This window comes from Phaethon aethereus (assembly GCF_964289735.1).
Source record: "Phaethon aethereus genome assembly, chromosome: 4".
NCBI lineage: Eukaryota > Metazoa > Chordata > Aves > Phaethontiformes > Phaethontidae > Phaethon > Phaethon aethereus.
This window is the reverse complement of record NC_138578.1, coordinates 5916128-5944127: the sequence shown is the minus strand read 5'-3', so window position 1 is coordinate 5944127 and position 28000 is coordinate 5916128. Positions and strand designations below refer to the sequence as shown.

At 35.7% G+C, this 28000-nt stretch overlaps 1 protein-coding gene across 1 annotated transcript; it reads right to left on the bottom strand.

The window, feature by feature from the left end:
* Nucleotide 1: 1 nt before the first annotated feature.
* USP53 (ubiquitin specific peptidase 53) lies at nt 2-28000 on the bottom strand (the record flags this gene model as incomplete). The annotated part of the gene is made up of 15 exons (XM_081999484.1): nt 2-986; nt 1808-1907; nt 9894-9967; nt 13459-14194; nt 14423-14566; nt 15719-15868; nt 16813-16984; nt 17472-17621; nt 18141-18287; nt 19076-19181; nt 19516-19598; nt 19685-19798; nt 21445-21579; nt 25591-25683; nt 27857-28000. The coding sequence occupies 15 exons, from the start codon at nt 27998-28000 to the stop codon at nt 2-4; spliced, it is 3333 nt and encodes a 1110-aa protein (XP_081855610.1).

Here is a 28000-nt window from a genome sequence, read left to right as displayed (position 1 = left end):
TCTATCTACTGCAGTGTATGCCTTCTACATTTGCCTTGTACCTTTGCTCAGATGTGGGATGCCTGGGCTCAAGAGTAGCATGGTATGTAGCATTCAGTTCTACTCCAGTTGACAGAGGATGCTTTTCTTTGTGAAAGCTTCCACTATCTGTAAAATACAGCTTGGGTCTCTGATGATATTTCATCCTGTATGTGTCAGTCATACAACTATCTACTGAAAAGTAAGTCGTTAGGGATACACTATCATTTCCATCCACATGGCCAGCACTTGGTCCTGTATGACGAGATCCTTTCTTTAAAAAGTTTTCAGACACAGTCCAAAAGTCGTTAACTGATAAGCAAGGTGGAGAATCCGGTTTATGTACAAACAGTTCATTCCCTTGAAATGACTCTTTAAGCCTTTGTTCATTTGTAAATACGCTTGCTTCTGATGCAGATTTTAAAGGTGTACCCGTTTGCCTTAATGGATTATTTTGCAACACTTCTGTGGATTTTACATCGGCTGCCAAGTTAGTTTCTGATCCTGGCAAAGTATTCAGAGCATATTTCTTCGGCGGTAAAGGGGGAGGAAGATTCTGGTACACTACTTCAGGCACCCAAAGAGCATCCGCCCTTCGGAGTGGGTGCCCGGCATGCTCATTGGGAGGGGGAATCACCATGGGCCTTTCTGACAGGTTCTGTGGCACACAAGGTGACAACCCCACCTTGGGACCAAATGTTCTTGCGTGATGAGACTGTGGCTGGGAAGATGAGTGAAAGTCATTGTTGACCAGCTTCCTTCCACAGACATTTTCTGTATAGGGGTGGGATACACCATCGGCACAATATACTGACACATTCATCTTCTCAAACTTGTCTGGATTTACCCACTCTGAAGAATTCTGTTCATTTGTCGTGTTCCTACTTTCTGACTTAACAATGTCTTTAAGAACTGGCTGTAGAGCTGATGATGGGAGAAGTTTCCTATTGGTCTCAGGCATTTCAGCTCTAAAATACAAAAAACACACAGGATGTAAGTATCCATAAAAACATAAGAAAAAGCTCAAGTAACCCAAGAATTCTTTTCAAAGACAGCCTTGGTAACACTGCTTAAATATTCAAACTGACTAGAGAATTGGGGTCTGCTTAACATACAGCCATTTGATTAGGAGTTGTATCAAATCACTCCAAAGTTTCTTTCATTTGAGATGTAAAGTGCCCCAAAAAAATCTCTGCAAGAAATTCAGTACCTGCAAGGTAAGATAAATTCCTTCCACATTCAGGACTATGTCAAACATGACCTCTGCTCTCTTCTAAGCATCCCTGTGACCCGGTCTGATACGTCCACTTCTCAATTAGACGTTACTTTTGGATGCTAAATTTGTATTTAGGTTCTTGATTTTTAGGAGCTACTGAGCACTTACAGTTCAAATTAGAAACAACAGGTATATAGCAGCAGATTTTAAACAGAAGTTACCTTCTCCTCCCCTTTCAGCCAAACTTTTCAAAACTTTATGGGGTTACTGCACTAACCACAAATTGGTTCATCACTGCCTGTTGTAGTATATAATTCAAAACAGAAAACTACTAAAACCCTTTGGTCTGGTAAGATGGTTTAAAATAATGTAAACTATTTGGTTTCACTGACAGCATCAAAATTAAAATAAAAACAGAGAACATTTAGCCCTCCATCAGTTATGCAAAAGGCATTGTCTGTCAAAAATATTCAGTCCTTTAACTTTTGCGTGCTTAATATTGATTACTATCACATAACAGAATTCAGTATTTCTTAAACTATTACATAGTAAATTAATGCTACTGTTAGTTACCTCTTTACTGGAGGACTGGGTACCTGCAAATGTAATTCAGTCGGGAAATTAACATGAGGTCTGTAGTTAACTTCTGAATTGATCTGGTCTTTCCTCAAGTCTGGGGGTAGAAAAAAATTATTTCAAAATAAGCAGAAATACAGTCCAACTCCTTCATTCTAATTCCTCAGAGGTTACAACAACAAACAAAATACAACAGGACAATTAATTCTTTTCAACGTTTGACATTGATCAAAATAACCACTTTGAAGACAATCTATCACAGAAGGTCAGATCTTATATTAATCCAAAATAATGTGGAAGAAATGTTCTTTAAAAAGAAAAAAGTTACCAGAAAATAGGTAAATTACCACAATTTTGAAATCCTGTAGGACATGTTAAGATGATCTTGCAAACATGTCATCTAATTAAAAGCACATTTTTCAAAAGCAACTTTTTATAAAAGCACATTTATTCAAATAACCAAAGTAATTTAAATTACAAAATAAAAACTATGATTTCTGAAATTTCATATCATGTCATAATAATTAACTGGAATGAATACTGTAGGGATTGAGAAGGTGTGGGGTTTTTTGTGGGTTGGTGGGTTTTTGGGGGGGGTTGCCTTTTTTTTTTTTTAAAGAAATGCATTATGCATTCTTTGAAACAGACTTAAAAAACTTAAAGCAAACTGTACAGTTCATAGAGATGCTGAGCAGACAGAGAGCACCCTCAGTCATGTGCCCTAATCACACAACATGACAGTGCCTGGAACAGCGCTACTACACTCACACTCTAGAAGCTCCCTTTATTCACAGGCAAAGGCAAAGAATCATTCTGTAAAAATACACCATTTCTGAACAATGCAGTTCCTAGTTAACAGTAAATAAAGGAAGCATTGAAATACCCATGTCGACACCACATAGTGTAAGACACTCTCTTGGCAAGTGGCAAGTGACAAGTGACTATATATTTGTTTAGAGATAGATATTAGAAGTCTTCCTAATGCAATGATTGACCCATTATAACCAGTCACCTGCTCTAAAGCTATTCAAAGGAAATGTTATTTTGTGTATGTATAAACTAGATTCATGTGACTACTATGCCTATTTCAGAAAAACAGGGATTAAATTCAAAACAGGCAGCAAACATTGCCTGATTTCTAGCAGAATAATCTTGTGTTCAGTAGACAGTTCTATCTTAGGTAGTTTCCAATGTGATTACATAGGCTGTTCCATACTTTCATCAACAAAAGCTACAAAAATTTTGTATCCTCTTCTTAAATTATATACTTTTACCAAGATTTTTTTTTTTCCCAGTTGTTATTTCCCCAAGTTTAAATAAAGTCTTGGAACTTTGGACTTGTGGACATAGGAGTCAAAAACCCAACAACAGAAAAGAACTAAAGTAAAAACTTTGGGTGATGCTGTTGGGTGATACTTGTTTTGAGAGCCAATATCTGCCCTATCTTTAATTGATGAAAGACTTAAGACACTAAATCTTTGACAAACAACACAGGTTGTAGGGCCTAAAGTAGCTTATAGCACAAGAGACAAAGCCCCCATATGGATTTCCTTTAAGCCTCTACATTAAAAAAAAAAAAAAATTAAAAAATCTTACTGTTCCAGCATGATAAACAATACTTAGCTTAGAAAGCATACTTATGGGAAAATATTGTTACTGAATGAGCCCGTGTGACACTGGCAAAAGACAACTAATTAACCTGAAAGAAAGTTCAAAACTGCTCCAGTGGGCCATGGCATCAGAGCTAACTAACACTGAGGTAATACTTCAAACAGAAAACACTTCATTCCGCTACAGATTTTAATGAACTGTAAATTGTTTTACTGAAAAAAAACCCCAAACCCCACAGGCTCTGACACATTGTTTCCTGTGAATGTTTCCAATTCAGTATTTCATCTCAGTACCAACGTCAGGATACAGTTCTAGGAATTAATTAAATAATATGCTAGATTAACAGTGTCTAAAGTTAGTGTTTTTAACTTTCAGACTTGGCATATATTGACTTCTATACAAGAGCACTTCTACTTTAAAATCACAAATAAATCACCCATACAACTGTTCTTTCATTCCCCAAACCACCTGATGAGAAGATTACAGATTTATTTTTATTTTTATTCCAAGCCAAACTCCTAATGAATTCTTCCGAGAGGCCGTATCCCAAATCGGTCAGGTGGTGGCAGCAAAGGTTAGTAAAGCTGTTCCTTTGGTGTGACCGCGGCTCAGCCACACCAGGTGGTTTGTGCCTTCCGAATTCCAGCTAATTTAAAAATAGATGTGTTATTTTCTCTTCTGTTGACAGGATATCCATGCATGGTTAAAGCCAGACGCAGACTCGATTGGGAATTTTGGCTCTACATTCTTTGCAAACCTAAATACGGGTCACGCAAGCACTGTGCTCAGCTGGAGACTGACATCCTTATCAATGGGTCAGAAGAAGCTTACCAATAAATGAAACCTGTTTTCTGACGTACAAACCAGTCTGCCTTTAAGATTTATGAACATCTACTTTCATATCCAAACTCCCAATCTAGTTTAACAACCATTCTATAGCCAACAGGCAAGGGCAGACAAATTCTCCTCTCACACCTCCGTTTACACATACTGATCATGTGCAATAATCTGCAACGCCCTATTTCGGGGGGTGGGGGGGAGAACACAAAACCAAAAATTCCACATAAATTCAATTTCCTTCTAATGTGTTTTAGCTTCATGTTTCCTGTATTTTTGACTACCTCATTTTTTTTATTGTGGTCTCTTTGTATTTTTTTAAGTTGCCAATAAAAAAAACCAAGGTGTAATACTTATTGTAACATGTACTGTGGCAAATTCCTTTCTCTGAACCGAGACATTTTTCTGTATTCATTTGAAATAATAAACGAACTTACTGGAAAGCTTTCAAAATGTGGAACAACATAGTCCCAGTCAAGAAGGTAAACACGTTATAACTTGTCCAAAATAGAGTATTATTTTAAAAAAAAACAGTGACTCTTTTCAGGAAAAAAAGGATTCCTTATATTCAAAAAACTGTCTTTTTGGAGCAACATTCAGTTGCAAAACATTTCTTATAAATCATTAGTGGATTTTTTTTCCCCATGGCTTTAAACATCTGGAAAAAATGAAAATAAAGTTCCATTATTGGGTTTTTTTGGGTGGTGGGGTGGTACGTACTTGCATGTGTGTGAGAGTTTAAGTAAGTTCTGAAGTGAAGCAACAGTCGACAAAGAACACCAAGTGTTACCCTCCCTTCATTCTGATCTGCCCGTCCCAAGAAGTCTCTTGCTATAAAACCCAATCCTGAACCTTTGCATTATCTGTTTTAAACTGCAAACTTGTCACCTTAATACAGTGATTTACAAATGTGAGACTGCTTTACATTTCAATCTTCACAGGCTGTTTGACTACATTTGGAAATCTTGGAAGTTTAAGGTTTGGGGGTTTTGTTTTGGTTTTGGTTTTTTTGTTTGTTTGTTTTTGTTTTTAAACTGAAATCTTTAATCTATCATTTAAAGACACTCCAGAAAAGCATTTATTTGTTTCTGTTTCATGTTAAGTAAATTAAGTAGCTGCATGCTTTAATTCACTACTCAGTTCTTCAAACACAATAGTCATATACACTGACTGCACTATAAGAGTAACAACTGGATTTTCTTAAGTATAACTGCATATTTTAAATCATTACTATAAATGTATGGTTTTCCTAAGATGATTAGTTTTCTTTTTCAGAATTATGGTTTGTGGGGTTTTCTGAAGTGACAAATAAACAAAGGCAATTTGGATTCTTCCTTACATAGTCACCAGAGCCTCAGAATGATTCTAGATTTCAGTTTGGAGTTCTCATGCTATTGAACTGAATAATTATTAATGGGAAAACCTCTGGATCTGTGATGATATAAACACTGCTTTGCATTTATTTTCAAAGGGAAGCAAATTTAAGACATTGATTCCAAGTACATCCTTTTTTGAGACCACTAAACAGGCAGCTTCTAATACTGCATCTTAAATAGGAGGCCAATCAAGCACTTGGACAATTTTAATCACAGTGTTTATTCTACTGCCAGGTTAGTTCAAGAATTAAGTGCTCTGAGCTTTGGCGGGGGCGGGAAGAGAGGAGAAATCTAGAAAACAGGGCCTTCTAGAATTTAATTTTTTTCTTTTTTTTTTTTCCTCTCAACAACAGTAATACCTTTTATTGCAATTGTCAGGAGTGGCAATTTCATGAAGACATCTGTGCTTTAGAAACCAGGGAGGCTTGTCATGAAAGCCAATAAAAGCCCTTTATGATTGAAAATTAGTAGTAGTAGCTAGCACATGGACTGCTCTGAAAATCCATATAAAAAAAAATCTATAGTCCTTTCCAACTTCCAAGAATTATAGTCATCCTTCTCCAACTTGAAGAATGTGAGATTGGAAATTTTGCCCTCAAACTGTTCATGTCACATGTTCCTTATAAACAAAAAAAATTAGTATCCACAGTTGATCAAGTTCAAATCTCACAAACACTATGTTAATGATTTAGTTGAGGATACTATATCTGCTTAACAGCCACATTTTCCCAACAAAATCTGATCACACAAATGAGGGATTGGTGTTGTGGGACATTTGCTTCAGCCATACAGTTATCTACTGCTTACTACCAGTGAAAGAAGGAGCCATTTGATCTGCATAACCACTCTGTGAGCCAATGTTACTATCTTTATAATGCCCTAACAATAAGTTTATTTTTTTAATTCAGGGACAGAATTCCTCAACTGCTGAACAGCAGCCTTATTCAGGTCCAATTAAAAATGAGGAACTGGATAAAGCACAGTTATACAAATGGTGGGCATAATGAGAAGTCCAACATTATTTCCCTAAGAAGTTTTCCACACAAAAAAATACCCAGAGATATTTTTTCAAGTTGCCATGAGAGGCTAACAAAGATTTCTTACATTCCACTCCTCTCAGAAAGGACTGGTCATTTCTTAAGTACTATTTTACAGGATTCCGTTTGGTATTTACCTACCAATTCATGTCTTGTTCATAACATTCAGTGATGTAACATAAGGTAATACAACTGATACCTATAAATTACTACTATTGTCCTTGCTAAAGGTGTCCTGATGCACTTTTTAGACAACAAAAAAACTGAGTGTAACTAAGTCTTTAACCCCATATACATGTGACATGATCAAATCCTTCAGATATCTTTTCAGTCCATTAATCACTTCCACTAAAAGTATTGTTTTCCAAAACATGCACACGTGAGAATCTCACATTTGATTTAGAATACATAAATTTTTGCTATGAAACTATTCAAAAGTTACTTACTGAATTAGAATAACTGAATGGATAGGATCTTATCCTCAATGTTTTCTGATAACTCTAAGGATCACCTGGAATCACTACATTTTTTTTTTAAAGGAAATTTATGATGCATGTTGAAAGCTTTAAGTACATTTAAGTACAGTACATGGCACTCTTTAGAGAATACTCATTACTAAGCTCAAACATTGTTTGAACCCACCTATTTCTCATTCCAACAGAGTCCTTTATGTATTTTTCACTGGTGTTTTTTTTCTTTTTGCTATCCAAGTGTGTGTTTTTTCCATGGGTATGACAAGTATAGTATTGTACAGAACTAAATGTCTGTACTATACTGTATGTCATGCAAAAATAGATCTTGCGTTCCATGCAACATCAATTTTGGGTTTGTTTTTTTTTGTTGTCAGAATAAGCACCAAATCAGTTCTTTTTCTACAATCAAAAAATAAATTGGAATGACACAAAAGTTAGAAGTGGTATGGCAGACCCCTCCCTGACAATTTAACTCTTAGAAGAAACCATACTATACATTAGTTGAGAAGAAGTATGATATCTATAAAAATCAAACATTTCCTAGGGAAGTGGTCTAATGTTTATTGCACCTTTTTGTATAAGCACCATTCCATTGTTCCAGCAACAGCAGATAATGATTTTGGCTGGCCTCCTGTTGACCTATAATATTTATATGCCAAGACATTTATCAACTTTCTAAAAACCCAACAGACATATTAGTATGTAAAAGGAAGTAGATTTCCTTATTACAAGTGTTTCTTCCTGCTATTGCTTCATATCTTGAAGGAAAACAAATGGTACCACAGTCCACCCAGACATTTAAAAAAAAAAAATAATAATAATAAAAAAAAAATCTTCCTTCATATCTACCAAGAAAGCTCATGGAAATCTTTTGGGGAAAAACCCAGGGAATGAACAAAATTACCATGTTTTTTCTTGTTTGGGCTTTGTTTGTTTATTTGCTGGGGGGACAACAGGGAAGGAACATGAACACTTGCTAAAGAAACACCCAAAAAACAGACAAACAAAACCCCAAGCCATTACACTGAGAAATATGTTCTCAAAGCAGAATATAAGCAACAGAAATGGAGATTTACATTTACTCATTTCCATGGGATTAAAAAGAAAGCATGAATTAAGGCCAGTGAAAAAGTATTATACTGGATGTCCTATGCCAGCATAGAGTCATCCAAAAAAAATCACAGAATCATCGAATGATAGAACAGTTTGGGTCGCAAGGGACCTTTAAAGACCACCCAAGTCCAACCCCCTGCTGTGGGCAGGGACATCTTTCACTAGAACAGGTTGCCCAAAGCCCCATCCAACCTGACCTTGACACTTCCAGTGATGGGGCATCCACAACTCCTCTGGGCAACCTGTTCAAGTGTCTCACCACCCTCATCATAAAAAACTCCTTCCTTATGTCCTATCTAAATCTATGCTCTTTCAGTTTAAAACCACTGCCCCTTGTCATGTCACTACAGACCTTGGTAAAATCACTAATACTGGTGAACAAGAGTGTTTTCGGTTCTCATACCCCAGCCACAAGCAGTTACGCACTGGCCACTTCCTGAGGAGGCAGTGGTATATGACATGCACGAGGAAGGACAAACAGTTCTATCAACCTATAAAGAAAATGCTTTGTAACAAAACACACCAGGAGAGGACGACTGTGGCAAGAAGAATTATTGTATCCTTATTATCTAACAATTTATAAAGATGTAGCCTCCCAAAATGATACTTATTTTCCACACCAAAATACTGTATTTTAAATAGATACAAGCGCTCCAAAAAAAATCTAGCCTGTTACTTTGGTGCTAGAAGTCATGTGAAACAACTGTTTGGGAGGCATGTCATGCTTTTACATGATCCAGCACGCAGCTAAGCACTGCCACTGCTGTCTGAAAGGAGAGGTTAAGAACAGGTAAACTCCCACCATCCATATTCACGACCTAGCACAGAAGTAGGGAACTACTGCTGCTGCTACCATCATAACCCAATTTTCTTCCCATGATAATGAACCACTGAAAAAAACCCAGCCCCTCTGTTTGGGAACCCATATATCATGGCAGATAGCTAGGAATACATTTACACTGTACATTTGCTCTACAAGACAGCGAAAAAACTGAACAAACAAAGGTGCTTTGTGGGACAGAATGCTTTAAATGCCCCTGAAAAAAGCAATACTGTTATTGAACTGCTGCTTCATCACTTTTCCATCAAAATGTTCTAAGAAAGGATACAGACACTTTCCATCTTTATCCATCAGTCTAACTCACTGAAAAGGTTAAAAACATGAACCAAAAGACCAAAATTTGGAATTCACTGTGCAGGAAAAAAAAAAACCCACAAAACATATTTCTTTTGCCCTTTTAAAAAGACAGACTACACAGGCTGTAAGTCAGCAAGAGAGCTCTCTACTGAAAAAAGTATATAAACCCCGTCACCACAACAGTATGGGCAAAATAGCCACAAATTCCATGCCAATTTTCTTCTAATCCACCTAAATGCAGCCAACCTGATACACGAACTGTCTAACTTCGAAATACTTGGTTATGGCTTGTAAAACAAAAAAAGCAATGATAAATTGTATACACATTTTTCAATTTTATGAAATATCATTACACTGACTTATGCAGCAAAATTGTAAAATACAAAAGGCTAAGCAGAAATCTGTCCATCTCTTGTGTGATATTAGTAAGATAGTATTAAAATTTTGGTACATCTTTTTAGAAAACTTCTTATTCTTTATACAATTTGAAGTTCTTACCATAGAAGTTTCTGTTCTGCTGGAATACTGAATGCAACACATTATCAGCTTTTTTGGTTGACAAGTTCGGTTTGCTGTAAAAGAAGCATACATGTAATTTGAAGGCTTAAGTTATTGATGTATGATCACAAACTTTATTGCCTTGAGTGCATACAAGTGTGAAAACTTTGCCCATGTGAAACTGACTCTTGTTCTCATCACTGCCACATTTTTTACTAACACACACTTTACAGAAGATACACAAGATAGTAGGGGTGGCTCTTTAATACTTTTAACACCACTCCCACAGGTGGCAGGCTGTACTGATGCAGGTAAGTTTAGGATGATATGTATCCTTTAATATGGACAGACAAAAAATACAGTTTGTGAGGCTGGTGTTCCCAGTTTATTCTGGAGATTGGATGCCCATTCATCCCAGCCTTACTCTAGACAAGAGCAGGATGCCTGACATGCACCACAAAAAGCTAATTTCTTGACCTTAATATCACATCAGCCTGCTTAATAAAGAAAGTTGGTTCACAAAGTTATCAGCAATAGAAAAATGATGTGTAACTTGTGAGAAAGAACTACCAACTCCACTTTTGTTTTCCATTGTAAACAAAAGAATTTCAGGAAAATTTCAAAAAGTGCTTATTAACAGAGATCACTGAGAAAGCATGACAGTTTTGAATATCTGTTTTCTGTAGTGATTTTCAAATGGAACAGATACCACTGGTCACCTAATAAATTTATTTGTAGGTTTTACCTAAAATTGTCACTTTAGTGCAGCAAGAGAATACTACCCATGTGGTACTATATAGTTTCAAATTTATCATCAGTATCACCCATGTCTGAAACAAATACATTTTTCAGTGTTAAGAGTTTACACCCTGAATATTTCAAAGTTAAACATATAACAACATCTGACTATGACGAGCTTAAGCTTTACAAAAACAGAAAAATCTCATCAGTATCAATATCTTAAGTATGTGTAACCTGTTGGGCAATGTTCTAGCTTGTCCATTTTCCTCGTTTGACATTTTGCTATTCATTAATACTTTGTTGTGGCAGCAAACATAATTCTAAGTTGTGATTGCCACTTGGTCTTGCATTCATAGCAATTTTCCTTTAAAAACATTTTTCTCAAACTGGAAGATTATAGCAGCAAACCAGAGAAAAAAAAGTCAGCAGATGTAGTAAATCTTGCTGGTTTAGTTAAGCAAAAAGCATGCCTTACCAATCCAGATAGGGAGCTGACAAACAACCTGTTAATTCCTTCCTTCTCCAAAAGTAAGGCAGGAAAGAAGCTACAGAGTGGCAATTTTTCAGTTAAAAAAGAAAAAAAACGAAGTCTTGTTATTGAAAGGACAGGAAAACAAGAAAAATACTAAAAGAAACAGGAAGAATGGAGAAAGAACCTAGCAGAAAAAAAAGCACTACGTAGTTTTTTTTCTACCTTCTAAAAGAACTTTCAAGTAATTAATTTGTATTTTTTTGGTTTTATGCGACAAAGTCTGGATGGTGAGAAGGGAACTATTGGGTATTGCCAGTCACTTCTAATTACCAGTCATATAAAATCCTTCTGGAAGTCCCAAGAAGTCATTTGTATTTTGATAAAGTAGGGGGTTTTTTTTCTTTATTTCACAGATACTTACACAACAGTGTAAGCAGATTCTTAATGAACTAAGTTGTTTTAAATTTATCATATTCTCTCGCATAAAAAGACACATGTGCAGCATCTGGGCATCCCATTACCTCTTGGGCACGTCTAAAAATGAGGCATGGTTGTAACTGTAGAAATCACTGCTTGAGGCAACTGTAAGCACTGAAAATATAAATATGGCTTGGCATAGCTTTACACATACTTATATCAGTATCCAATGAAAAGCCCATAAGTTTTTTGTATAGTGGGGTTTTGTACAGTTTGTTGGGAGGGGAAAGGCAGTGGGGAAAGAAAAGAGGGGAATCAATAAAGGCATGCGGTAAAAAGTATTTTCTTTTTTAGTGGAAGTGGACACCACAGTCAAAATTTCCAGTTCAGAAAGTCCATAAAGCAGCCAAATACAGCAGGCCAAAAGAATACACTCACAAAATACCACTCTATCTACTGGTATAGACCGAGTGCATGTTAGATGAGCCTTTGGCCCTATCCTGGCACGGCCATTTTTATGTCCTTATTTATGCTTCTATATGTGAAATAAAATAATTCCCTGGGAAACTAAGAACTAAGCAAACGACTGATTTTGCTTTCTTGCAGTTCCAAAATAATTAAAGACATCTCAATCCAAACAGAAACTGTATTTTGTATGTTTTCAATAAAAAAACTTGTTTTGATAAGTTGTTACAATACTTTATGAAGTAAGTTTTAAAATTTTGCATCTCCGCTTAGAAAAGTCAGAGCCTTTTCATTTCCTGGTATTTGCTATTCTCCTCCCCTGTAAAATAACTTTTCATGAAAATATAAATCTAGCAATCATTTGTTACTAGACTGGGTCTCACAACTGTTCTTTTCCATTTTATGGATATAAACAAGACTGGGAAGAAGAATGTATGGGTTCTAGTAGGAACTACGTTCTACATACACGTTTAAGACAATACAGAAAATCACATGTGGAAGGTTGATAACTTTATATTTCACAGCACCCCATTAACCATTTAAGTTGGAAAGGACCTTTTCAGATCATCTAGTCCAACCCTTGCTCAGGCAGGGCCAACTACAGCAGGCTGCCCAGGACCACGTCCAGCTGGGTTAAAAGTGACTCCCCAACATCTCTGGGCATCATATTAAGAACTGATGTATGCTAGTAACAAGCAAGTTTAGTAGTATCTGGCTACTAACCACACTTTTGGCCAGTGGGTGGTTAAATGCTGGAACAGGTTGCCAGAGAGCTGGTAGATTCCCCATCGCTGGAAACATTCAAGGTCTGGTTGAACAGGGCTCTGAGCAACCTGATCTAGTTGAAGATGTCCCTGCTCCTTGCAGGGGGATTGGACTAGACGACCTTTACAGATCTCTCCCAACCCAAAGATTCTATGATTCTATGATTTCTTTCAAACAGGTCAATCAATTATCAAATGATCAATATATATCAGAATTGTTCTAGAAAACTGAATTTCAGAACAATGACTAGTAACAGTAGACAAGATTCACCTACTGCCATTCTCATCTCTTTGTCAGGGGAGATACAGATACAACTGTTACAGATACGCTGTGTTCCATTACAGATGGCAAGTTACCCACAGTGTAAAAAAACTTGTAACTAAAGAAGTGTAGCAATTAATTTGAAATTAACACACCCTGTCCCTCTGCACGGCTTAGCAGTTTTGGCTCAGCACCATAATAATGTGGCTTAGTGCCTTACAACCAGAACTAGTGTTGCAGCCTCAGAGTAAAGGTAAACTTAACACTCAATTGTCCACACTCTTATTTCTAGATACCTTGCTAGCTTTCTACATACCTGACCTCAAGTATATGAGATTCCAAAGCATTTTCTTGATTTTTCTTTTTGAAACAACACATGAACATAAAAACAACTTATTTTTCTGTAAATACAATCTATGCAAGCTCTAAGAGCATTAGCATTACCTGCAGGAAGCACTTTCTTTAACATTCTTGACATCTGCTGGATTTATTCCTTCAATAACAGGTGAGTCCAGATTTGCAGATCCATTGCTGATATGATCACTGCTTTCATATCCAGATTCTGTCCTCTGAATTTGCCAGTTATCACCATGGATTTTTCTCTCTGTAAATCCCTTGCTTTTTTCAGCATTCCCTTTTCCCTCTGAATCCAGTGAGCTTCGACTTCCTGTATCCTGTTTTGTTTCATCTTCATATATAGTCATTAAACCTTTCTGGATTTGGTTCTCTCTTGGCCAACGATTAAAGCTTCGTTCCTTTTCATGCTTAGATTTACTGTTTGGATTTACCTTGTGCTTTGGGCTATGCTGTTTCTTCTCAGTCTCACTGAAAATGCTGTCTACGTTTAGTGTCTCTCGCATAGGTTTCCAACCTTTACTTCTGCTTCTGCTACTGCTGCTGCTACTTCCTTTGTCCCTGGAGTCTTGACTGGTGTCTGTTTCGTAGCCAGTGACACCATCAGCCCGGGCCTTAGTCATTGGTTTCTCCCCAGCAGGAAAAGCTTCTGTTTTATTTGATCCAAGCACCTGTACAGAAAGCTTTGCTTGGTGAGGTGCATTGTCATGCTTATAAGAGCCTCTTCCCTGGCTGCTGTATATGCGCTGATCAGCACAGTGTCTAAGTCCATTTCCAACTGGAGGAGACCCCAACTTAACAGTGGAACGGTCTTCCCCAATCAAATCTTAGAAGAAGAAAGAAGTTCCATTATAGTTCTTAGTAATATTTAACTGATACTGTTACAGTAATTATGTTTCTTATACTATCTCAACAGATTCAGTACAGATTTCAGAATACTGAAAACTGGGAAACTCTAATCTTACAGTGTGTTCTCTTAAAAGAAGAAAAAAATATGCACACCTAGTATTGATGTTTAACCCATCAATTCTCTGGTCACATTTTTAAAACATACCTCTTTGTCTCCCAGACTCTTTCCTTGGTCCTCTGTCTGCATCTTTACGTAAAGATGAGAAGTTTTTCATATCAGCAGCTTTCTGAGCACACTCTCTGGATATGTCCTTTAGCCTGTCCTTTTGATCGTTGTAACCTAACTTAGCTGCAAAAAATACGTTTTGTCAAAAGTCATTACTAAAACGTCAAAATACACAATTATATTTATGTACCATAACATTCAGTTTTTAATACTAGTACTACTTAAAAAGACTAATGAATTACATAACACAGATTAAGAAAATGAGATGTATAGTACAGATATGTCCAAGGAGTCCACTAAAGAGAGCTAATTAAAGTAACCAAAGCAGCATTATGTCAAGCATGTCTTACAAACACCTCTTACTTATTAAAATTGAATGCTCAAGCCATTTTCAAAGCATATACTATTTACATTAAATTTTATGAATTATATTAAAAAAAATCTAAGTTTAGTCTTGTCTAAATGTGAAGATTTACTTTTTAAAAAACAGCAGAGTCACTGTTTATGAAAACAAATCCTTCTATTTCTGAAAAGGTAAATACTGATCACTTTTGAGCCATCACTCAATCAAAAAAAGTTACCAAGCTGAGCATTCTTAGTTTTAAAAAGCTAGGAATCCAACAATGAAGACAGAGGAGAAACAACAGAAGGCAGCATCTCTCTGCCTGAAAAGAACAGGGAGTTCAGAAGAAAGGCACTGACAAGTAATGCAGAAGTCACTGCTTCATATGACTTCTTACAGCTTGATTTGCTTGGAAGCAATGTACAGACAGAATGGAATTTTAAACAGATAAGACAACTTTTTTACTATTCTTCCCAAACATAAGATAAAGTCCATTAATATACAAATAATACTGCATATCACGATACTGTTGGGGAACAATGTTCCTCAAATAGCCCATGATCCAGAGCACCACACCATGTGCTCCAAAAGATCAATCAGCTCCAAGTTTCTAATGTGTCTTTTAACTGACAAAATGATTGGAAGGCATGATGATGGTTGAAAAATGGATCAAGGCCTTAAGAGCCACTTTAGTGCAGGAATAATGAGGCGTAATAAAAAACATTTTGCTCCAGAGAAGTTAACATTTCATGGCAGATATTACTGAAATACTAGTTGTTATTCAAAGATTCATTCAAGTCAATAATGCAATTTTCCTTTAGAAATAGTTCTAGTCCAGAGGTTAGCACATACCTGAAATGCTATCAACTGAAATATTTCATAATAAAGACACATTTGGCGTTTATTTAGGGGTGGGAGTGGGTAATACATACCTGGACCTCTACCACCACTAGCTTGAGTATGGCTTCTACTGAATGTTGAATTATCTGGCTGAAGTTTTTTATTACTCCTTTGATTAGTGGGGTCTCCCATTCCATTCTCTTTCATGTGGTCCAATTTAGGAGCAGAATGCTTTTCCAATCCTATCAAATAACATATCTATCTTTAGAAATGAAAGGCTTCCTAATTTCAAGTTTCCAATATCTAAATTAAAAAGTAAGAAAACTTTTTAACTGCAGATAAAAAAGGAAAACCTCACCACATTTCAATATGCTAGGCAATAAGGTTCTATTTTATATACTGCCGTATTTATAGTGGTAGACTGTAACAGAATAGGGTCCTCAGTTCTTTCTTCCCTGAAGCAGTCTATGTTCTATTGCTACTCATTATGTGAAGAGGAACGTGTCAAATTCAATTGGTCTTTTATTTAATTTATTTTTATGTTATGTTTAACATTAACAAAAAAAAAGCTAAAACGAACCAAACAAAAAACTCACAAAAAAAAAAAAAAGACAGCAGCACAAACTACAGAACCAAAAGACTGGATTCTTACATAGTGAGGCCTATGCTATATGAACCTCAGGGAAAAGAAGTTTCCTGCAGCTCCTTCTGATTTTTCCCGAAGTTCTGAACTGTGCTCTGTGTGTGTGTATATACACATATACAAACACACATGCTCCAAATATGTCTCTGTATTTGTATGAAGCTTTACTTAAAGTATCATTTTATAGCATTTTTAAAGGTTTTTTAAATGTATCAATACACACATAAGAACAACAACATATACAAATATACTATTTTCTTCTGAAATTACTGGTTATGTGTAAAGTAGTTATGAACAATCTACAGTAGAAAATCTTTTTTCCCCATTATCCATGAATCTCAATTTGTATTCTCTTGACACAAAACAAACAGTTCTAATACTGAATATAGACACTAATCTCTTTTCTTTTGAGACCCTTTAGATAATTATTGATAAAAGCATTTAAGAACAAAGCAGCTAATCCATTACCTTCTCCTTTAAAATCCCTATTTCAGAAATATTGTTGACATTGTTATTAAAAAAAATAAAATGTATCTTAATTACCCAAGTCTTCCCCATTTCCTGCTGCTGCTTTGCATTGAGACCAGTGAATAATCTGCTTTGGAGCATCTTCTGGAGATACAGCTGTGCCATCTGGGTTAGCATAAAATAGTAACAATGGCTGAAAGTGACATCGAATGCACCGGGAGACCACATCTTTCCATTTTGTTCCGATCTAAGAACAAACAAAAAATCAAAACCCCAAAACCTTATCAACAGCATTAAACCCAGTTATGGAAAGAATAATTTATTAAGCAACAGGTACCAAATGCCTAATTCCAAAGGTTCATTACGATTCAAGACTTTGGCACATAAGCTTATGTAAACTGCAGCAAAAAGCTAGAACCAGTATTGGACTAACAATCAGAACATCAACACTATGAATACAGCTGCCAGTAATTAGGTCTTCTTTTTCATTAAAAAAAAGTACGAATTCAACAGTAGACAAATGCATTAACATTCTGAACCATTCGGCATTTGGAAGGCAGAACTGTAAAGTAGTGAAGTCAATTCTAAAACTCATTTGTGAAAACTGATTTACAAAGCTAAAATTTTATTAAAATGAAGGCATTTGTTTGACTTGTTTCAAGTTTGGTGCCAGAAGAATGCATTCTAGAAAAGTAAAGATCATTAAATTTGGTAGCAGTAAAAACAATATTTACCTCTTTCACATTAGCATCATCAAAAAGCACCCATTTGCAGCTCTTGGTGTGAAAGGCAAAGGCACAGTAATGTCGGCTTGTGTAGCAAATCATTCCCACAAGAAAAAGTTCGCTATTTTTGGCATTTTCATCTGTAACCCTATAAAACAGCTGTAAAAATAGTTACATACTTTAAAATATATGTAAAACATTTAGCCTCAGTTTCTAGATCTATTACCGGCATTTCTCCAAGGGAATTGCTATTAAATATCCTGTTGAATTATACAATTTTTCATGAGTATAAATAATGATTTTTGCACTTATTAGGTCTATTTTAACACTGATTTTTGGGTAGCTCAAAGGGTAAAACAATAATGCTCCGGAATAATTCCACAAATTTCAAACAGAACATGATATTTATAGATTTTCAACTAGGAATTCACCTACATTCATCTTTGTACTTAGACACAAAACCAACTCTTCTGATGGGACTTTTTCTTCTCACAGAAACTGCATCAAGCAGCACATTATAAAGAAGGGTAAAAGTAGACATAAACTTTGAAGTTAAATTGTGCTTTTTTAAAAATACATACATATACATATTTATATATTGTATATATTTACATATACATAAAATACATGTAAAATTAAATTCTAGAGTAAGCAAAAAGTAAGTTTTAGGTCAAATACCCCAGGAAGATAAAGTTGTGTCGCCAGATTCCGCATAACCTCTTCTGTCAGGTCAGAGTGTTCCGAATCCCAGACTAAGCCAATTGTGACAATCTCAGGGCAATTCATAAGAACACGACGAATTTTTATTTTTTGACCACAGTTACTCTAGAAAAAGGAAAAAAAGGTGATGGGAGGGAAAACAAAGTTGTTTAAAAAATGGAAGTCCAAAGTTGAGTTACTAGACAAGAAATAGTGCAACAAAACAACTCTGCAACAACTTCTAATTCTCAGATTTAATTATGGTGGTGTTTCTGACTATTTCAGCGTAAAATTCTTCAACATAAAAACACTCTGATGAAGACTAACAGCTAAACTTCTACATTCAATCACCACCTTAAAACAGAAATCTCTGAAAACATCCAAGTCACCATCACCATTTCTCTTTTGTTCCCCCTCCATTTCATCATTTAAGCTTAGGTCTATATGTTCTTGTGTACTTTTCTATGGTTCCTAAATTAACAGTATTTACACAGAACCATTTAAGGAAGAGAGGAATTAAGTAAAACAAGCTAAAAGAGACTATTTTTGTCAATAGCAACACAAAATTATTCCAACAGAAGACAACGTTGCCAAGCTGTCAGAGTATAGGAACTTCACTCAGAAAATACCTGTTTCAACTAATCAAAACCACCTAGCTCTATGTTGAAATGAAGAACAAAACACGGAGCTAGTAACTCAACTTTCTAAAAAGGCCACTTGCACCTACAATACCATGTTTATAACTGGAGCAATAAAATAGAAATAGAAATAGAAGGGCTTTTTTACCCTAAGCTGGACTGTGCTGAAGTGGGCCACAGGTAATCCTGCTTTTAGGGGAATAATTTAGCCTGATTTAATACCCGAAAATGTTCTCCTTTGTATCTTAAAGTAATACAACATCTTTGTTTACTTACAGGACACTTTCTGTAGTCATCAGTAGTATTTGCTGCCTGCAGCAATTCTGCAAACATTTCTGGCTTGAGACGTTCATGTCTCTCCATCATTCTTTCTACTTCATTACTGTAAGGGGAGAAAAAAAAAAAAAGAAAAGAGAAAGAAATAACTGTGGATTGGCCTTCTTAAGAGTTAGCAGATTTCAGTCAACTCTCAAGTAACTATATCTTATGACTAAAAAGAAAAGATACAGAACAGTAGCAACACATATTCTTTGTCAAGCTCCCTCTAAATCTTGCTTTTGAAATCCAAATGTTACCTTTGGACAGTATCTCAAAACCTCGTCTTAACAAAGGAATATACATTCATTTTCAACACTTACAGCATTTCTTTGTCATGCTTTGCTTATTATTGGAAGGGTGTATGTAGAAAAACAAGATTCGAGAATAAAAGCTCTTACCACAGGGCTGTGGTAGAAATATAACGTACAAATTCCGTAAAAGGCAACGGGTCTGACGACGCTCCACAACTGCGACATACACACTACAAAAATAAAAATACTTTTGTTTTTATTTTCTCAGGACAGTGGAAACAAACTATTTATTAAAGTAATCAAATAAAGGTCTGACCTGTTCATACAGTGTCATAGCAAACTTCTGATGAGAAATACAGGACTTCGAAGTGCACATATCTGTTTCACTGTTTGGCACTAGGTGAAAATGAATCCTCTCAAGGATATTTTCCTAAATAGAAATAATAACGTAAATATAAACTGAACTGATGAAGTCAGAATATATGAGCAACATGACAGTTTAATACTCCAACCCTTGGCTCCAAATAGTCCACCAACAAGTTTAACACATATTTAATTCCATCCCTATTCACAAGCCAATGGACGGGAATTCTCTTCATCACAATGTTTCCAAACATTAACAAAAGAGCATTAGACAACAGTTACCCAGCTGTTGTTCCAGAGTGCATTCTCCTTTAAAGAAAGCGAATCTTCAAGAAAAATTTAAAAACCTGTCCTTACAGGAAGACATGATATTAATGCCATTGCATGCAAGGACTCCAATGAGCTTTTTGGATCAGGCTTCTGTCTCAGCTCTTGTTCACATTTTTATGTTTTTCTCTGCATATCAATCTGATCATCTGATCACATTTAGCACATGCACCAACACAACAAGTACGGTTGAGAGAAGCATGGAAAAAGCGCATAAATAGCGCATACCTGATCCAATCCCAAGTCTCACTATTTATCCTTAAAATGAAAGGAAAAGAAAAAATACTATGATCATCATCAGTTTGGCCCCTGCATCAGCATGGCCATTTTTAACTCTTTTGCCAAAAATACCAGAGATAATGGGAAGAAGTGAATCTATTCAGGTAGTTCAGACAGCTGATTACTTCAGTGGTCCAAATGCATTTTGATTAGATGAAGCACAAATAAGATATTCTCTTTCATAACTGCAATCCATTTACCTGACTGCAAGATCTCAAACAGCCACTTTCAGAAGCTCTCCACTGGCTTTTCCTATGCATGTGAAAATGTATCTGACAGGTAGGTATTCATTTGTAGATACTTCCAAAGGATGTCCAAAGCCAAAAGTAATCAAAGCAGCCACCACATTTTCTGTCCCTCAAATCTGTGTCTGAAGCTTAATACTGATTTGTGTGTGTGTGTGTGTTTTGGTTTTTTTTGTTTGGTTGGTTTTTGGTTTGTTGGGGGTTTTTTTAGGTGAACAATTTTCATTGTCTAATACAGGATTTCTCAGAAAGGCTTCTTTACCAGTGTTCTATGCGATCTTGAGTCATCTTTTACGGCCACTGTAATGACTCGCGTTTTTCAATGAGACACTTCACAAAAGCAGAAATTAACTGCAGAAAGTAAAAATCTTCAAGTATTCATTCACTCTTGGATAAGAAAATGGAAATCTCTTCTGCAGAAGACTTCAGTAATGCGCTGACTAGTTGTAATGGAACACATTTCAATAGCTGATGAGAAAATACTTGGAGGAACAGACTATATATTCAAATCCATAGGTGCCTCTTCTCCCAAGAAGATAACCTTTCTCTCCATCCAAAAACTTTTAGAAGTGACTGAGAGTTCATCCTCCTCACTGACTTCCTGTAGTAACGATGTTTCACATATCCCTCTGCCCGAACTACAGAGTTAGGGAAGTATGGAGCAAGTGTGAGACTAATCCACCCCACCCACATTACCAGACACTTACTCCATGTGTTTGTTCCCCTAAACTGGCAAAAAGAAGGTCAGTAGTATTATGTCACTTATACCAAACCTATAAGCCTGGAGCTACCAAAACAACAGGCCAGCTTGGCATCCACAAAAATAATGTAATTCTACTCAACTATCACCAAAAACACTTACAAAGCATTCTGCTGCATCATCCATGAATCCAAGCTGGAAACGCTGTTCATCCTTAAAGCTTTCTGCCAGGGCATGTCTCATATTATCTGATGGGAGTGCTTTTTCTCGACTGTGTTGAAATTGTGAAAATATTGACTAGGAAGAAACACAATTACTTAGCTTCATTAGCCACTTGACTAGACACTGTGGTTCTACACAAATACATCAGTTCTTATGCAGCATGCCTAAACAGCAAATATATAAAATGTTTATAAATCTATGCAACTTGGAAAGTACTGTTTTCTCTTAAAGTTACTTAGGTTCTGTGTTCTGTTACTCATTCCATTATAAGAAGTTATGCTACCAAACTGAACTTTGATCCAGTAGAAAAACAACACAGAAGTATATAAAAATGCTAAGTGATTGACTTTAGCTCTCAGAAGCCACACAAGCCCTGGTCTGCAATTATGAAGCTTTTTTAATCTGGCCACTGGAACAGCAGTTCATGCATACGTATCTCATCTTTACAGATGATGTGTATTTCTTAGCGCATGATGTAATACCACTTGGGTTAGTTTAGCACCCATCAGTTGTTAAATAATGTAACATTTACATTACTGTTTCAGACAGGAGTGTATCTTTACTAAAATTATGGATATACAAAAAACTCTCATAAATTACATGGAATGCTGATAATCCTTGCTATTAAATCATCTCTCTGCTGAACCAGTGCACACAATACAAGAGAACAGGTCAATATCCACAGTGCTAGAACATGAGAATAAATTGCACTTGATTTTTTCTTCATATCCCAAAAGAGATAGTTGGCTACTACTTTTCTTTTTGGCAGAGATACGTATGCAAGCGATCTCATCATTTAGCAAGTAAGGGAGGTTGATTTTGAAGGAACTGAAAGTTAAAAGCTATTAAACAAATGAGAAAACATTTGCAGACACTAAAGGGTGTATTCCACTGTCAAGAATTCTAAGCCAAGCTTTAGAGAAAAATTAAAAGAATAAAGGCAAAGAAAATCAGGAGAAGCCATGTAAAATATAAAGATAGATATGCATTCTTCACATAGGACTCCTACAGTAAAAACAAATCTGTCGGACAGAAGGCAAAGATACAACAGATAAGCAGAGTTTCAGTGCTAACAGAAAGTAGTGTTTTAACCATGGTTTTAAAATGAGTTACCTGTTCCAGGGTAAGCATCTGTCAAATATTTAAACTTCCCTCTCATAACAAAAAGCATAGACTACTGATAAAAATTACAGTCCATATCTCAACATAAACATTCAAAATTAATTTTTTAACAGATCTGGTAATACAAGTTAACTCTGCTTTGAAAACATTTATCATTTCTCATTTTGGCTGCTAGGTCTTTTTTGGGATGCAACAGAGCCTTACATGTCCAGCTGAAAAAAATAGTGCAGATAAGCAGTTATGCAAATATGTATCCTCATTTTAGTGGCCTGCATAGTCCAAGTCTCACCCCAGTGTTATCCAGAGAAGAGAAGAGCATATTTAACTCTCAGAACACTACCAAAAGATAATGGATTGAACTGAAGTAAACCAGAATTTATTGGCTATGCTTTTAGTTTACAGAAAAGGCTGATATAGATAAAATATCCTTCTTTATTGGTGAAGAATTAAGAAGGGTTAAAATAGCCCAAGACCATAAAAAGAAAGTCAAAAAGCAAGCCAAGTCACAAACAACTTACTGAAATGCAGCCTCATCCAGCATACACACTGCATGAAAATCAAAATGCCCCAAGTTCTGAACACAGGACAAACGGAATCACTCAATCAGTATCCTCAAAACGCCAAGAAAGCAAAACCAGTAGTGTACATAATGAGTGAGGGCAGATATTTCCAAATGAGTTAACCACAATGTTTTTAGTAGCCTAGGTACTGAACTCAAAACTGGCCACAGAGTTATAAAGATCACAACTATACTGTTAAAACAATAACTAATTCCATTCTAACCAATTTCAGGACAGGCAGCAAAACCACTTCTTATCAGTATTCTTAGGAACATATCAAACTAGGAAGACCTGACAGTTCAGGCAATGCAAAATATTCAGGTACAGTAATCCATTGAGATAAATTGCACAAGAAGATGCATCAAGGTAATAATCAATTCCTCAAGAACAGATACTTGAAAGTATAAATAACATTTCAAGTCCTAAATTACAGCAGCCTTATGAAGCTGCTGAAGCTAGTGTATTACTTTGGAAGATGACTTAACATGATGTAAAACCTACCTCTCTTTGTACTGGGGCCCCCAAAACTACAGGAAGAGAGGGTATTAAAGTACAGCAAGTGGTATGTTTAGCTTGGAAAAAAGAAGTACCTGGTCTTCACAAGAGCACCATTAGAATGGAACGATTCATTACTTACAGGTTCAATTGCAACACACCATGAGCACTACACCTTCTTCATGTTTCTGAGCACGCCGAAGCCGCTACATTATTTTTTTACTATGATTTCAGTGATATTAGTCATCAAGAGTATGTAGTGTAACACATATAGTCCAGCAATTGTCATCCTTCAGTCCCTCTTCATTTCTTAAAGGCAGTTCCATTGAACAATACTGTATATGACCAGAACTTCACATGTAATATGGGTCAAATCAAAAGGAAAGTTTATTCTATATTATGACATCAGATATGAACATGAATCCCTATACACACAAAACGCCAGGAAACTAAAGCTATCATCCCAAGACAGAAACAAGATTTCATCTGAAAACATAAGTATGCCTGAGTTATGGTCTCGACTTTATGTACTAACAAGATCAAGCATCCAGCACACAGAAGAACATGATGTGCCTCAAAACACAGGTGAAACAAAAAGTCCCAACAAGTTCTGTAGAGTCAAGAGCTTGTAAAAAGCCTGTTAGTCTGAATATGCATAGTCTCAACCTACTTCAACTTGAAATGGTTACTTTTAAAAAGCCAACAACCAAATAAATAAAATGGGACCTTTTAGAAAAAACTATGGAAAAAGACACACACACATTCAAAATCATCTGTACCATACTGCAATCATGATAAACATTAAAAATGGCTGAAAAAACTACACAGTACCTAGATTATAAACCTCCCAAAAGATTAAATAAATGTCACTGCAAACAGTTCTTGCCTAAAATGCTTATTCACTAACAAGGTCTATGAAACTCCCTGAGAATAAACTCTAAACACTTGGCTTATCCTTGCCTACAATTTGGCATCATCAAAAACCACTTCCTCAATGAACTACATTTTCAAATAGTGTTGTCCCTTTCAGCTCCCTCCAGATGAGTGATTCCCAGTTCTGTCTATCACTATATCTACTACCATATTTGACTACACATCCTACAGTCCTCTATTAGGATCCCAAAAGTGTCTCTATTGTCAAATTGCAGTAAGAGTAGAAAGTGCACACTACTAAAAAAAAATAGCCCTACACATTTTTTCATTGGGATTACCCCAATGAAACAGAGATGACATGCTTACAGCTATTTCCCTCATAACTGTAGGCAGGCAAATACCAGTGCAGTAAAAGCAGTAAGAACCTAACAGAATTTGACATTTGTTTACAGACTTAGGATGAGCTACGAAACTGTCTGAAGCACAAGTTTATGCGCTAGTTAAGATACACAGATCTGATTTTCTTCCAAACACTAAAAAGTTACCAGCTTTCATTATGTTTCCAATACCACTACCCACCTTTCATTACTTACAAACTTGAACAATTCAGTTCTGCACCATTAACATCAACTACTGAGTAAAAAAAGGACCTTGAGACCTTATCAGACAGTAATATAATTATTGTAAAAGAGCTGTATTCAAACACTACAGGAAAGAACAAAAGCATATGCATGCAAATAGAAGGAAAAAAATCTCCAACAGGCTAGCTAGATAATTTCAAAATTTATATTGTCTTCAAATAGGCAAAAGTTTTATGTTTAAGCAGACTGTAAAATTTGTGTACTGTAAAATTTCTCCTTTAAACACAAGGAAATATTTCTGTTACAAACATCTGTTACAAATGTCCTTAAATCTAACATGTTTCTTAACACAAGAATGACTTAGAGTCACCCAACATATGTATGATAGAGGTAAGATTAGTTAAATTATTTTTCCCTCGTTTTGAAAGATGATTCTTCCAAAAATTGTCATTTACCTTTAAAGCACAAAATATGCACGCATCTCCCTGACACACATGTCCAGTTAAACCTCTTAAACTTCGACGAAATATGTCAAGTTGCCATAATACCTATAAAAATAAAGTTTCACAGAAAATAAGTAATTAGTTCTGAAGGCTCTACGTTTAACACAGCAACATATAGCAGATTTTCTTTTTTTTTTTTAATTTCGCATAACATGTACAACCTGAGCACCAACATTGCTACAAGAATGATGTTTTTTTTCTATTAGCTTGGTAAATTGTGGAAGTGGAAGGTTTGCATTCACCACTCATAAAATTTACATCTTTCTAAATTTTTTGAAACAATGGCAAACAATGTACTTTGTGGGGAAAAAGAGCTGAAGTAGTCTTAAGGAAACAAGTAGCAAGCTAAACTATGTACCGAGATTATAATAGTCGTCTTATGGCTTTCCATATGACGAAGGCAGCTATGGGGTTTACTTCATTTCTCTTCCCGTCTCCATCTTTCCCTCTCCCCCCCTCCATGTCTTCTTTCAAATAAAAAACATGGAAACATGGAAACTGAATTGCTAGGTAACATGCAAGCATCATTTCAGCTTAAGTTTATACTACGTTCTTATGGTCTCTTAGTAAAATGATTGCTGAAATACATTTGGTTTTCCACAGTTCAGAATAATCCTGGTGCTAAATAAAGTATGTTTCTACCTTTTATTTGTGTAACTACTCTATATAAAGGTAACATCAGCTTGGCTAGACTACATTGCTTTCAGTATCTAACATCTTCAGTAAACAATCAGTGCAGTAGTTAAGGAAGTTGGCCATAAAAAACACAAACTCCCCAAAAATTAGTTCTCAAGAGGCAGAGTAACACAACAGCTGCAAATGCAGAAAAGAAAAAATCCTATCTATAAATATAAAAGCTAAAATTAATTAGGATACATTTGAAAATTAATGTCTGAACCTCTGTTCTGAAGGTTGAACTAAGGTTAAAAGGAGAGAAAAAAAGGAACACATTCCTCCTTGTAAAAGGGCAGTGACCAATCATCAGCCACCACTTGAGATATGACAGTAGGTTGTGAATTAGTAGGATTGTCTAAAACTATAACTAAAAATGACTTTGGGTTTAATTTTAGGGCACCCTAAGGCAAAATAGCAAAACTGCAAGAGAATATAGGTCATGCTGTTCCCATTGAATGTAAACCAGCAAACTCATTCTACTAAATCTATTGTATGTTTTTATTTTAAACATATTTCAATACTATACATATACATATCACGCAGATATATCTCTCATATCGCCTATGTTTAAATCAACACCATTTTTAAGACTCACAGTTTTTTTAGGAAGTCTATGCATCTCTTAAGCCCTCTGCCATTTTGGCAAATAATTTTGTACAATTTGAAAACCATCAGGTCCAAAATCTAAGCATTACCAAAAAATATCTTGTTCTGCTCTTTATTTGCACAGCCTAGAAATTTGTTGTTTGTTGTTAATTTCTAGATTTAGAAAGACTATAGTATAAACTATACTATAGTATAGCCTGGTATTCTGACTTGCAGACAATGTGGAAAGGCTAGCACTGCTCTGTCACAGAATTAAGTAGATCCCCATATTCCCTGTCATAAGTAGGCTTGTAAAAGCTCTATTTTTTTATCATGCTAATGTCACTGTACTATTAAACTGTACTTGAGAAACCTAAAGAGCCAACATTTTTTCAATTACAGCTGTTGTAAAAACACAACAGTGTGTAGGTAAACACATGCAAGAAGTTGGTCTGTAATACCTACGCATATAAACTGTAAAAAGAAATCTGATAGCGTCCTATTCAACGCAAGTAGTAGTACTGGTTGCCCCACATTAAAAAGTGTCTTGTAAACTTTACCAAGTAATAAAACTGCTATATTTGACAGAAACATCAATCATTTTTGCAAAATTAAATATTTAATACTCTCAATCAATTCCTCAAAATTAAATGCTAAATAATATTATTCCCACAGAGCTGTCATTTTTCTATGATTTCCACAGGTTTGGTGGTTTTGGGGTTTTTTTCCGACACTCCATTCCAAAAAAACATGCTATTCTGTTTTACTTGGAATCATTAAAAAGTTTAACTGAGAACTGAATTTAACACCATTGGAAAACATGCTGTATTTTTCTGTAGAATACACATACTGCAATACAAATAGTAAGAACAGCAATGCCAAGAGAACACTTTCTCTACTATAACCATCTAAGATGCTGCAAAAGCAGAACTGTTTAATAAATCAAGTTTTTTCTTACCTGAACAGCACTATTAAGAAAGCAGCTGTTTTGTCCCGGTTCATTTAATAAGCCTTTTGTAGGGGCCAGTGACAGTATACTTCCAGGCTGATAAACTTTTCCAAGGTTACCCCCAGGTTTTCTTAAGAATTTCACCCATGCCAT